The sequence below is a fragment of the Carya illinoinensis genome, chromosome 4 (genome assembly GCF_018687715.1).
Source record: "Carya illinoinensis cultivar Pawnee chromosome 4, C.illinoinensisPawnee_v1, whole genome shotgun sequence".
In the NCBI taxonomy this organism is placed as follows: Eukaryota; Viridiplantae; Streptophyta; class Magnoliopsida; order Fagales; family Juglandaceae; genus Carya; species Carya illinoinensis.
This window is the reverse complement of record NC_056755.1, coordinates 16,970,978-16,985,025: the sequence shown is the minus strand read 5'-3', so window position 1 is coordinate 16,985,025 and position 14,048 is coordinate 16,970,978. Positions and strand designations below refer to the sequence as shown.

Genomic DNA, 14,048 nt, shown 5'->3' with positions numbered 1-14,048 from the left:
ATTTCTAATTATAAATAATTTCAAATTATAAGACCTGGCTGTCGTACAATTTTTTAAAATAATAAAAAAGGTTTATTGTTAAAAAATTAAGTTTTTTTTTAAATCTTATATTTATCTTTTTTAAAAAAAAATTATATAATATTTAGGAAAAATTTTACTCATCATTTAAATTATTATTATTTTTTTATCATATCATAATATAATATTAGATGATTTGAAATTATTAATTATATTTTATTTTTAAACTTATCATGACATATTATAAGATATGAGATAATGTGATCATAATAAAAATTGAAATGAAAAATAGATTTTCTCAACATTTATACATATTATAAATATCTTCTTTAGACTCTGGGAGAAAGAAGCGTATGAATGCGTTTGGATATTAAATTGAATTCTTTATAAATAGAAGTGAGTTAAATTAATAAAATAAGTTATATGAAGTCAATCTAAGATGAATTTATATATGTTTAAATGTTAAAATAAATTTAAAAATATTTATGAAAATTTAAAAAAGATTAAAATTTCAAAAAATAAAAAAGTGTTAAAAGTTAAAAAAAATTATAAATTTTACATGTACAGAGATTTTAAATTGAAATAAATTTAATAATTAAATATTTAAATATTAAATTCAACTTAAAATTATACTTACTTAATAATCAAACTAGCCTAATCCTGACATAAAAATAAAATAAAAAAAAAACAAAACAAAACAATGAGACACAAGGAGTCTGTAAGCCCCACGTTGTTGGCGGTTCATGGACCCCCACACGCTTTCAAAATTTGAGGTGTTTTGTGGCGAGGTGGGGTTTAGAGTTGGACGCCACGAGACTCCCGATGGGAGGATGCCTGTAGGGCGGTGCTTTAATGCGTATGATCTGAGGTTGAAAGTCTCGAAATGAAGACAAAAAGTTTTTTATTAAAAAAAAATATCAAAACAGTATAATTTGGTCGGATAGCCAACCGGCGAGCGGTTGAAGCAGCTGGCGTCCAAAGGAGACTGAGATCCGTCCTTATAAATGAATCTAACTTATTTCATAAAATTAATTTTGATATGAAATTAATTTTAAGAGAGATGTTTATTTTAATCTTATAAACATATCCAAAACTTTATCAACAGATAATATGAAATTTATTTCATATAACAGTTACCTTACGATACAAAGTAAAAATTGCAGAATACGAATTGCAACTTAACCACGTATTTAAGAGCTCACGAAGTTGTCATTCGGCCTGCGCTTCAGACTTTGAGCTTGCTGATGACTTGGCAGTCTTCGACTGAGGAGAAGAAGTTGAGGTATTGCTCCGTGCTTGTGAATTTTGGCTTGAGGATGATTCAGTGAAGAAAATTATGTCCTCCTGGTTGTCCACAAACACTTGGAGAGATCTTGGAGTTGGGGCCAGGTTAACATCCAAAACTCCCTCAAGGATCTGAACTACCTGACCCATTGATGGCCTACTAGTTTCATCATCTTGGATGCACCAAGAAGCAACCCTACAAACCCTTGTGACCTCTTCTACACCAGCATTTCCCTCCAACCTGGGGTCTAGAAGGCTAAAGATATCACCCCCATCAGTCATAAGGTTTGTAGCCCAAGATGGGAAGAATTTAGTTTTGCCATCAGGAGATGGCTCAGCGTTCCTCCTTCCGGAGACAAATTCAAAAAGCATCATTCCATAGCTGTAAACATCAGCCTTGGCTGTGATGGCCACCCCTGAGATCCACTCCGGAGCAAGATAACCTCTGGTGCCTCTCATGGTTGTCAGGACTCGGCTGAACTCCCGCCCGACCAGCTTTGCCAGGCCAAAATCTGCCACTTTTGGACAAAACTCAGCATCAAGAAGAATGTTTTCGGGCTTTATGTCGCAGTGTATGATGCACTCTCTGCACTTCTCATGGAGATAAGCCAATCCTCTGGCTGTTCCCAGAGCAATGAGGTATCTTGTTTTCCAGTCCAAAACCTCAGGATTCTTTCCATGGAAAAGATGAGATTCTAAAGATCCATTTGGCATGAAATCATACACCAGCAACTTTTTAGTCCCCTCGGAGCAGAACCCACGAAGCCGGACTAGATTTACATGTTGGATTGTCCCAATTGTGCTGACTTCTGTGCGGAATTGCTTCTCTCCTTGGCTGATGCTTTCAAGTTTCTTCACTGCTATCAATTTTGAATCAAGTAATGTCCCTTTGAAAACTGAACCAAAACCCCCACCTCCCAACTTCTCCGAGAAATTCTTGGTGGCATTTTGCAAGTCCTTGTACCCAAATGCCACCAAAGAACCTTCTATTGATTTCGCTATTCCGACAGCTCTCTTCCTTCGCCTAAGGATTACAAACACAAGAAGACCAAAGAGAATTGCTACCCCTGCTACTGAACCCAGAACAGCACCGACAATTGTTCCCTCATTATTTTCATGACTTGAAACCTCTGAAGCTGCCAGTCTGAGATGTAGAATCCTTGCATTATGATCACCTGTTGTGAGTTGCTTCAGATTCAACAGATCCCCGATCCAAATTGAACAGTTATTAGTCTCGTAGGCATAAGCAGTGCAAGAGCAGTTATTCAAGCAGCTTGATTCACATTCTGCTGCAGTTCCAACCAAAACAGATTGTTGTCTTTCAGGTAATGCCATGTTGATCATTGGAAAGAACTTGTCCTGCCGTCCATTAGCAAGACTGGTATTCTCACACTGCAAGGGCGTTTTCCGCACGCAACCACCAGAATAATCCTTCAAGTTCCACTCATACTGCGATTTGTGGCCAAACCCTTTCAAACAACTACAAGAGGATTCGCTTCCTCCGTTGCAGATACCGAAAGCCCCGCAAATAGCATAAACCTCACATGGTGTTTTCGGTTGACTCCAAAACAAGTTCCAACCGCTAACTATCCATGTCTGTTGTTTAATTTGACCTGAAATGTCCATCACGAACCGAGATATGATGGAACTGTTGTAAACAGAATAGGTGAAGTAACTATTATTTGTGTTGTTAACATATTCGAAGTTGTAGATATAATTGAGCCTCATTTCAGGAACGTAACTAAAAATCTTCCCATTCCAAGGTCCAGTATCATAGTATGGAATAGACCTATTCCACAGAATGAAATATGAACTGGTATTTGCTTGAAGCTCAAGAGAGAAGAGTCCCGGCGCAGGATCATTTTCATTCTTCCATGAAGTGAGACGTTGGTTTTCCTTGGTAATGTTGTTGTATCCAAGCTTACCACGAGGAAGCCATGTATCAGTTGGATGATCAAAACTTTCCCATAAATGTTTTGAGGAATTAGACCCATCTCTAAGAACAAGATTTCCTTCATCTAGAAGAACAGCTTCTACAGCACTTGAGGTGTTGGAGCTCAAGTTTGTGGACCAAACTGGGATTTGAGACTCGTTGAGGAGAACCAAATTACCATCTGAGATTCTTAATACAGAAGAACTTGTATCAGAGATAGGCTTATCTCTGTTTGCGACCCAAACTACGGTCTGTTTTGGGACTTTGCCGTACCAAATGCCTATATAGGATTTCGAAGAGTTACCTGGTGTGAAGAAACCCAACACAAAGTACTCAAGTGCAGAGACAATGGTTTGGTTTCCAGAGAGAGATTGGTTTGCAGAGATGGTGCCAGCTCCAAGGGAGAGATGAGTGGTGACAGAGAAGCCGAGGAACAGAAGAGAAAGCATGAGCCATGGATTCCTCTTGGCATCCATGGCTGCAAATAAATTTTGCAGACAAGGTAAAGATATTTTGAGGAATAAGAATTTTGCAGAAGAAGAAGAAGAACGGGTTTAGATGCTCAAATGGCCAGACATGCTAGAGCAGGTTTAATAGCAGCTGTTGTCCACCGATACGTCAACCAACCTTCTCGAGCAAGACCCCTATGCCCTTCGGCTCATAAGGCTTGCTTTCATGGTTGAGGATCTCTAATGAACATCTCATTGTTTGCTAGTTCGGGATATTTGTGGAATTGACAATTTGCATATATTTTTCAGAAAAAATAAAATAAAATTACCCAAAATAACATATTGATATTTCTAATTAAAAGTAATATTATATGTACTTATAATTTTATTTATTATTTTCATAAGAATTTAATTTATTATTTTACTTATAAAATTCATTTTCTCAAATTTTAAAAAATTTTAAATATTATAATTTTTTTATATCAATAAATAACATATAGACAAATAAATTTTTTATAAATATTATTTTAAAAACATATAACATTTTTCCCTTCGAATAATCCAGAGGAGACTGGGGCCCCACGAGAGCTCCCCCGCCTTGCATCATTCTCCACTGCCCACTGGGCGACAAGTCAAAGAACACGCTTTCAAATTTTCAATTCCCTCCCAACCTCGGAGTTAGCATCAAGTTTGTGGACTTCAACGTCTAGAATCATTATTAGTCATCTCTGCTATGTCAAACCTCCATCAAAATTGCATCGACGATTATTTAGATCCGTCGTTGTCACGAGCCAGTAATAACATATAAAATTGAGGTAGAAAGACCTTAGATGCGAGCACTTATTTTATGGGTGGAATGAATCTTTGACCTTATCCCCCAAAGACTTCACAAGTCACAAAGGCCATTTTCCCCTCCAAAGTTGCCCCATTTTTAGGCTCACGGAGCTTCACTTGGTATAAATCCAGACTTGCCATATGTATCTTAAGACTGAGTCGTGAATACAAAAATCACAGGCATCATTCAACGGTAATGAAAGGTTGTGTCGCCTTTTTCTAATGAAAGAAGTCAGTCACAACCGCATAAATTTGCAGCAGACTTGGGAATACGGTCTGCAATATCTGGCTGAGAAACGACAGAAATATAAGCACGCCGCGTTGGAATTCAAGCACATAATTTTCACTCGGAAAAAGTGTCGTGTGCCCTTTGAGCTTTGAGCAATTGGGTTCAATGAGGTTTACAGGGAAACTAATTTTGAACTGTAACACGTTATTTGGCATTGAATGTTCAAAGTTACCCAACCTCGTACTACGGAAAATTCCAAACCGTCTAGAATTCCACCCATCATGCAATCTATCCTCCCTCTGAATGTTACAAGGTCCTGTATTGAGTCTATTGACCATGGCTTGGAATGCTGAAAGATGACACCCATTCAAAATTTTCAACTAGAAAAATCATCGGTCGCCACTACGAGCTTGCTTTATTTTCTGTCCACCGGCCATTTCTTTTCGTCCGTCAAAAGTGTTGAAACAATTCCAGATGGGTAGGCCCAGTTGGAGCGAATACATGTGGAAAGAGAATTCCGCTGTGAGACCAAAAGTTCTGAGGGTCTTTGTGTGCAGAGTTGCTTCCATCGGCCTGTTTTCCCGTCCATGAAAAGTTTTGAAAGAACACTGAAACCATGTATACAGTATAGCGTATACCCCATCAGACCACTGTTGTGAAACCAACTATGACAAACAAAGTAATAGTAAATACAAGCAAACAATCACACGATACAAAATTAACGTTTTGGCCAAGTATCTACATTTACAGAGTTGCAGATGATTTTATTATGCTAGGAAATCACAAATACACTTTGAGACAAAATCTCACTATTCAAAACATTCAAAACCCGCATTAAGTACATATTTATAGTGTCACAAGACAGAAATCCTAATTTCACTCTTCTATTTTATTCGCTTGAGCAGCATGTCGAGCACGCATCGAACAAACTCTTTATTTGAGCTTCACTCAAATGGAGTGTCGAGTATGCGTCGAGCAAACTATCTGTCCAAGCTTCGCTCGAGTGAACTTTTGCTTCGACTTGTCGGGTCGAGTCATCAATTTGGGCCGACACCAACAAAAGCAGGCTCCACAAACCAAACAACCATCACTACTGTCTACCCGAATGGCTGAAACTAACTTACCGCAAGTTTGATTGTTGAAGCCTTAAGTGAATAAAACTAACAGTACGAGAGTTTCGGGCATCATCCCTGAAAACCAACAAAAAGAAGATATAAAGAAATTTATAATCAAAACAGATAATTAACTGTGCAGTCATCTCATAATGTCTATCTAGGATGTAAGATGCCTATAATTAAGACTCTTTCTAACCACATTATGGGTACTTACAGTGGCATTAAACATGCAGAATCATGTCTGTCAAATTGTTATTGAAAGCCTGTCAAACTTCTCAATTCAATAATCAAAATTATAAGAATTTACTTATAAAAATAATAATAACCCAGATAATACAATGGACAAAGAAGTAGCTAAAAATATCATGGAAAAAGAATAGTTTCGTGTTTATACAAATACATTTCTTCATTAATCAACAAGTTATCAGCATTGTACTTTCTCAGACAATTTTGATCAGAAATGCAATGGGCCATGAAATAGTTTCTTCTTATCTTGCCCTACAATGTTACACAGAATGCAATGAAAATAATAAAATGGATATGAGGGAGAGAAAGAACAAAAATATCCTTTCCCACACCCCAAGTTTCAGGGGAATTTCGAACTCTAGTTGAATTGCATCCAACCTTTGGATACACCACCTTTTCACTGCCAACAATGAACAATCAATCAGGACAGTCATTTTCCACTAACTTTGCCCCGCACTGTCTTCGTCTCAACGCACGCATCCTGCTCAAATGAATACCCGAATATTTAACCTTCACAGTTCTTCCTCTTTTCCACTCTGACTCAGCAGAAACACCCTTGCTAAAGGAAGTCCTGGTCCAGACAGCTGGAACTTTTTCAACTCTCACTTTTCTCCTATGTTTGTGATGTAACATTTGAGCTGGTTGGTTGGCTCCACAAAGACGGCCAAAATAGTACAGAGGATCAACATAGCAAGTAGATGAAGAGACAATGCCTTTCATGCTGGTCGGCTGGATAAGTTTTACAAAATCCTCCAGCTCTGCAAAGCATGAGTGATCCGAGTATGGAACAGAATAAATGTACTCATGAAATCTTTCCACATAACCTAGACCTCCATTTTGCTTATCAGTGCAGTTCCCACTGTTTCCACTCCATTCGCTTTTGTTGTAACGAGAAGTCAAAAGAGAACCAAAAAGTTTGTCACCTCTGTCAAGAGGTTTCACCACCCATGGAAGACCAGATGGCATGATACCAATGGTTGGGCGCATTGCATTCAGTCCCTCTAAAGTTTCAATGCTAAAACTGTAACGAGGAACTGCTCGCACTCTGGTAAGAGATGTATTGGTGGTAAATATGTCATGGAACCCAAGAAGGTGCATAGTTTGCAAGCGTTCTGGCCACACCCAAATCTTGTATTAAGAAAACAATAAAATAGAGTGAAAAAATGAATAGCTAACAAATCAGAAGAAAAAATATTAAGGATACAGTTTCCAACATATATATGTAGATACTTGCATAGGGGAAAAGGTAAATAAGAATATCGGCATACTTTTAACTTTGAAGTCATATGATCAATGACGCAGCTCAAATGTTATAGAAAACATAAAGGCTACAACATGGATGATAAAATGTTATATTATTTTCTGCAGTCATTTTCAAAGTGGAAGTTCCTTCTAGGTGCATATGAATCATGGTCCATCATGCACTTTACAGAGACCATAATGGTAATCCATAAATAGAAATCTAGAATCTCCTCCTGAAAAAAGGGAATGAACAGACCTTTATTTTAAGTGCACGAGAAATGTGAAGCAAAAGATCTTCTTTCCCCAAAGAATCAATCCCAATAATGAAGTCATGTTCAGGATGGGAGTCAATGATACTGACAACCTGTAAGGAGCCATCAAATGATTAACTAGCAAAACAAGAATTTTTTTATTACTATGATATGTTTTTGGATAAATTGATATGATATCTGATTAAAAAAAAAGAACAAGAAGAAGAGGAAGAAGATAATTTTACTACATAAAAATAAACTACTTGCATCTACAGATCAGCATCATTGTTCACTTACACGCAGCTGCAAAGTGCATAAGACTTTACGAAACGATCTAGGCTAAACTAATGAACCTCTTAGAGAGACCGCGAGTGCACCTGCTGAGCAGCAACTTCTCGAGACGGAAAAGCGTATGATGGATTGCAGTATGTGTTATCCAAGTAAAGAATGTCGACCACGTCATCCTTGAGAGCATTGAGGAGCATGGTCCTCCCTATATCTGCCCTCTTACTAGTTGCTTCCCAACGGAAATCACCGGTGTAAAGCAAACAACCAAAATCTCCACGGAACAAGAACATAACTGCCCCTGTTGAATAAGGATATAGAAATGAACAATCCTAAAACCATTTTCAAATTAGGTTCAACATTATAACCAGGTGCCCTGTTCAAAACAAAATCAATTTTCCAAATGAACTATTTAGCAACCAAATCGCATCCCCGAAAAAGGATAGTCATTTACATGTGCACAAATTACAAGCATCATCCAACAATAAGAAGAATCCGCACACATAGGCACGCATGCACGCACAAATACACATCAGCCTACAATCTACGCGCGCGCGCACTTGCCACAGAGACACACCAATTAATAATCAGTAAGAATGAACTACTACTATGTATTGTTAAAACTTAACAAGAACTCATTTTTTCTTTACATGTAGCTAATCTATAAAGCAAAGAAATCCAATAACCTCATAAATCTAATTATAAATTTAAGTAATCTAATTATAAATTTAAGTACTCGAAAGAAGGGGTTCTATTCTTTAAAAACCTGAACCAAGCAGGTGGTGAGTAATTAAACCAAGACATCAACTATAATCTTACTTCTGTTCATTTTTACTCTTTCTATAGTGAAACTTACCAGGACAATGGTGAGCGTCGATGGCCAGGACCTGGACGACGGACTGCGTACCGGGGGAGGTTGGGACGAGAGAGAGGGAATGCCATACGCCGACATCGAGGACACGAAGCAACGAGAGGTTGAAGTCCCGGAACCTGAAGGGGAAGAGCTTGGCGGTGAGGCGGGAGCAGAAGATTGGGCCCTTTGACCAGGTGGAGGACAGGCCTTGGGTGTGGTCGGAGTGGAGGTGAGTCAAGAAGTAGGCCTGGCTGTAGCCCGTCCACCGATCCACAGAGATAAGGCCCTTGTCCATTGCATGCGACGGCGGCGTTTCTTAGGCTGTGGAGGACCGTCACCGCAGGGATGTGGACGGAGAGAGAGGAGCACAGAGAGTTTCTGTTATTTTAAAGTAGAGAAAGATGGTTGTTTTTGAAATTTCGACTTCGTAAAACTGAAACGCTTGAAATTATTACGTGGTGGCGGGAATTAAAGGTTTAAAATATATTTTTTTGGGTGATGCTACGCCCCCACGGGCCCACAGCAGAGGAATATCACCGGGATGTCTCGGTGCAATTTTTTTTTTCCAAATATTTCTTTAAATCTCTTAAATATTTAAAAAAAACACAAATTAATTAAAAAAATACTTTTTTAGCTATTAAATAAAAATATAAACAAAAAAAAATTCTAAAATAACGATTCTGTAATCCAATTGGTAGATTCGTTAAATGAGATTGTGAATCGCTTTTTTTTTTCTTTTAAAAAAACAAAAACAAAATACCTATTATACTGCTCAATTTTTACCGCTCCATTTTACTGTTTAGTGATTTTTTTATATTTAATAATTAAGGAATTAATTTTTAGTGTCTTGATATATTTTTTTATATTTTTTAAAAATATTTTAAAATGATAAAAAAAATTAAATAAAAAAAACACTACTTTTACACTAATGGTCACTTAAAGGGTAAACTGCATAAAATAAAAATATTCCAATCATTTGTTACAGAATTGGCAAAGGAAATCTCCACGCCCTTTTTCCCCGAATCTTCAATGACCAGTAAAACTCATTGGAAAGACACATGACAATGAGTACTCATGAGGCTTCTGTGCTAACAAGGTTAGGCAAGATGACTCAAATCTAAAAATTCTTGACATGAGGACTCGAGTCATACTGTGCGTGTGATGCTTGGTGATTGGCAAAAACATTAGCTAAACCTATATTTTAAAAAGTCCCAAGGTCAAGCCACATCTAAACCTATATTTTATAAAGACTCTTTAATGATATAATTATAGGTCAATTAGAACCTTTATACAAAACAAGAATTTATTCTTCTTAAATATTATGGAATCACATATACCATCCACCCTTCACTTATTAATCAATATGAGGTATCACCTCATCACATGAAAGTAATGACTAACGAGTAAGTTGGGCAGTGTTTGTTGTACACATGCCAATAAAGAAATGACGAGAAGGGATGTTAGGGGTCGAGAAGGTGCTGGAGTGAAGGGGAAAGGTGCTGGAAGGTGGTTGTGGTGCTATGTTGTATGCAGAAGAGGAAGGAAGCAACAGTAGCCGTTGGTGTTTAGTTGCTATATATTAAAGGAAAGAGGAAACAATGTCGTGTTGTAATTGGGAAGGGAATAAATAGAACGTTGTCATTTTAGCTTAATGAGTTGTGATATAAATAATTGGAATGTTGCCGTTTTGTAATAAATTGGGTTTTGGAACGTTTTAATACGATATAGAAAGTATAAATACAGTGTTTGGAGGGAAATCCCTCAACTTTGATCATTCAACACAATTGTCGTCTTCCTCTCAATTCTTTCTTCTCTCTCTATATATTCTCTACCCCTACTAGAGATTGACTATCTCGAATCAGTCAAGCTTAGATCCATTACAATTGGTATCAATTAACCATGTCAAAAGGAACACGTTCGTATGCATAGATAGTTGATTCAATGAATCACTTACGGCAATAGCAGGATCAACAACAAAAGAAAATTGAGGATGCAATTGGGTTGTTGTTGAAGCAACAGGAAGCTACGAAGGTTGAAAGATAGACACAAGACAAGAAGTTTCATGACTTATTACAACAGATTTCATAGATTTCTTGTAACGTTTCTAGAGATCATAACGAACCTCCAGCTATGCAGCAAAATGTTGATATGCGTGAAGGCTCCAGGGAGATTCCTCATCGTGAGAGTTATGACAGAGGATTTATTAAAGGACTTAAGTTGGAGTTTCCTTGGTTTTCTGGCAGAACTCCTTCAGCTTGGATTTCTTATGCTAATCAATATTTTATGTACCATCAGGTTCCTCATATTCAACGAGTCTTTGTCACTTCTTTTCACTTGGATGAGACGGCACTGACCTAGTTTGAGGATGGCAGTGAGGCAAGAGCATTTCACTCTTGAGAGGACTTTGTTTTAGCTCTTCAAATTCGGTTTGGTTCTTTTCCATATGAGGATCCTATGGAGGATCTAACTCACCTGAAACAGGTCAATACAGTTATGGAATATAAAGTAGAATTTGAGATTCTTTCAAATAGAATCAGAGGTATATCTGAGAAAAACAAACTTAGTTTTTTTCTGATTGGATTGGGTGATGATATCAGATTTCCTATGAAATTACTTAAACCTATAACTCTAAATGATGCATTTGGCCTAGCTAAAATTCAAGAGCAATATGTATTAAGCCTTCGAAAGTCTTGGAGAGGATCATTTACTAATTCTGGTAAATTTAGTCTAGAGTCTAGTTTGTTGAAATCTGGACAAACTGCTTCTATTTTAGTAGCACCAAAGGCACAACCTCTAGCCAAAGTTCCTTTTCAAAAACTCTCTAATTCACAAATGCAAGAAAGGCGTAAGAAGGTCCTTTGCTACTTTTGTGATGAGAAATTGCGTCAAGGCCATAGGTGCCTTAAGTTAAAGTTGTTTTTATTAGAAGGAATGGAATTTATTGCAGACATGGGAAATGAGGTTGGCATTGATTCAACTGGTGAAGTTACAAGAATGGATATTGAGGATGAGATTGAGATAGCTTCTATTTCATTACAAACTATTGTAAGGGCCTCAAGGCATAGAAATATGAGACTTGTGGGTCAGTTGGGTAAGAAAAGAGTAGTCATCTTAATAGACACTAGTAGTACTCGCAAACTTTGTGAATACTGCCATGGCATCTCAATGCAAGTTGGTGGTACAATTGAAGCAATCTCTTCAAGTCAAAGCAGCCAATGGTCAAGTCATTGAAAGTAGTGGGAAGTGTACTGCAGTGCCTCTGCAGATACAAGGGGTACCTTTTCTGGTGGATTTTTTTACCTTGTCCTTAGGGGGTTGTCATGCTGTCTTCGGTGTGCAATGGTTATCATCAATCAGGCCCGTGTTATGGGACTTTATGGAATTACAAATGAAGTTCCCATATGAGGGGAAGTGAATTTGTTTTCAGGGCTTGACAGCTTCTCAAACTGAGTTGATTGGTGATAAGGAATTTCTGAAAAACCTCTAGTTGTGGGAAGAAGAGTTTATTATTGCAATTAGTTTCTTTTGTAGTAAGTGAGTTTGATTCCTTGGGGAATGAGAAGGTTGTACAGATTTTGAATGCATTTCATAGAGTATTTGATGAGCCAAAAGGGTTACCACCCAACAGGTCACATAATCACTAGATTCATTTGAAGCAAGAAGCTACATATGTTGGTGTGAGACCTTATCGTTATCCATACTATAAAAAACCAGAAATTAAAAAAATTGTTAAGGAGTTATTGAACTCAGGAGTAATTAGGCCAAGTCAGTCACCATTCTCCTCTCCTATTTTGCTAGTCAGGAAGTCTAATGGCACATGAAAAATGTGCATTGACTATAAGGTCCTAAATGAAGCTACAATCAAGGATAAATACCCTATTCCTGTTGTTGATGAACTCTTAGATGAAATTTTGGGTTCAACTATTTTTTTCAAGTTGGATCTTAGAGTTGGCTACCACCAAATTCGTATGAGGAGTGAGGATGTGCACAAAATTGCATTCAGAACTCATGAAGGGTATTATGAGTTCCTTGTCATGTTATTTGGACTTACAAATACCCCTTCAACATTCCAAGGCCTTATGAATGAGGTTTTCAGGCCTTTTCTTCGACAATTTGTCATAGTATTCTTTGATGACATACTTGTTTATAGCAAGGATATGTCATTTCATTTGTTGCATTTAACTGTTGTGCTACAGACTCTTCAATAGCCTCAATTATATGCTAAACAGTCGAACTGCAAGTTTGCTTTCTATGAAATAGAGTATTTGGGCCATTTGATCTCTAAGGATGGGGTAAGGGCAAATCCTAAGAAGCTGGATTTCATGGTTACTTGGCCAATTCCCAAAAACCTTAAGTCATTAAGAGGTTTACTGGGGTTGACAGGTTATTACAGGAAATTCATAAGGGGTTATGGCCAGATTGCGGCACCTTTAACTGCATTGAAAAAGGATGCCTCACTTGGACTGATACTACTACTCAATCCTTTAATGAGTTGAAATTTGCAGTTACTAACCCTCCTTATTTTGCCCCTACCAGATTTCTCTAAAGTATTTGTGATAGAGTGTGATCCATGTGACAAGGGAGTTGGCGCAGTTTTAATGTAGGACTAGAAGCCTTTTGCTTTTCTTAGCCAAGCATTAAAGGGAAAAACTTGGCTTTATCCATTTATGAGAAGAATCTTCTAGCCTTATTGCTAGCTATCAAAAAGTGGAGACCATACTTTTTGGGGAGTGTATTTGTGGTCAGAACTAACCATCATAGTCGGAAATATTTGTTGGAGCAGAAAATTGGCACAATTTCTCAGCAAAAGTGGCTTTCTAAGCTATTTGGTTATGAGTTTACCATTGAGTACAAGAGAGACGTGGAGAACAAGGTGGCGGATGCCTTGTCCAGAAAAGGTAAAGAGGAAGAACTTAGTGAGTTCGCTGCCTTATCATTTCCTACTCCAACTTGGTTAGTAGATTTGAAGATGGCTTATGAAGAAGATTAGTTTGTGCAGCAGTTGATTTCTACTTTATAGCTTGATGCAACTTCCAACCCTTCTTTCAGTTTAAGACATAGGATCTTGTTTAGAAAAGGCAAGATTTATATACTTGATTGTCTACCATTGAAGTTGAAGATTTTGAATTATATTCATGCCAGTCCAACTACTAGCCATTCTGGTTTTCATAAGTGTCTACACAGAGCTCGAGTGGATTTTTATTGGCCTAGTTTGAAGGCTAATGTGAAGAAGTTTATTCATGAATGTGAAGTGTGCCAAAGAAATAAGGTGCAGAATGTACTTCCAGCAGGTTTTTTTTTTTATAGCC

The 14,048-nt window shown here is 37.5% G+C and overlaps 2 protein-coding genes across 3 annotated transcripts; both read right to left on the bottom strand.

Annotated features, from left to right (window-relative positions):
* Positions 1-1,112: 1,112 nt before the first annotated feature.
* LOC122307792 (G-type lectin S-receptor-like serine/threonine-protein kinase At2g19130) lies at positions 1,113-3,844 on the bottom strand. Its single transcript, XM_043120887.1, has one exon. The coding sequence runs from the start codon at positions 3,709-3,711 to the stop codon at positions 1,228-1,230; it is 2,484 nt and encodes an 827-aa protein (XP_042976821.1). The 5' UTR covers positions 3,712-3,844; the 3' UTR covers positions 1,113-1,227.
* Positions 3,845-5,486: 1,642 nt separating this feature from the next.
* Positions 5,487-9,181, bottom strand: LOC122306817 (5' exonuclease Apollo). Of its 2 annotated transcripts, XM_043119335.1 has the most exons (5): positions 8,743-9,181; positions 7,979-8,187; positions 7,607-7,714; positions 6,502-7,236; positions 5,487-5,937 (listed from the first exon to the last, which is right to left on the bottom strand). In XM_043119335.1, the coding sequence occupies exons 1-4, from the start codon at positions 9,032-9,034 to the stop codon at positions 6,526-6,528; spliced, it is 1,320 nt and encodes a 439-aa protein (XP_042975269.1). In that variant the 5' UTR covers positions 9,035-9,181; the 3' UTR covers positions 5,487-5,937; positions 6,502-6,525. The 2 variants fall into 2 exon arrangements, with proteins under 2 accessions (XP_042975269.1, XP_042975268.1); XM_043119334.1 differs by lacking the exon at positions 5,487-5,937 and having other exon boundaries at positions 6,231-7,236.
* Between the last annotated feature and the right edge of the window lie 4,867 nt (positions 9,182-14,048).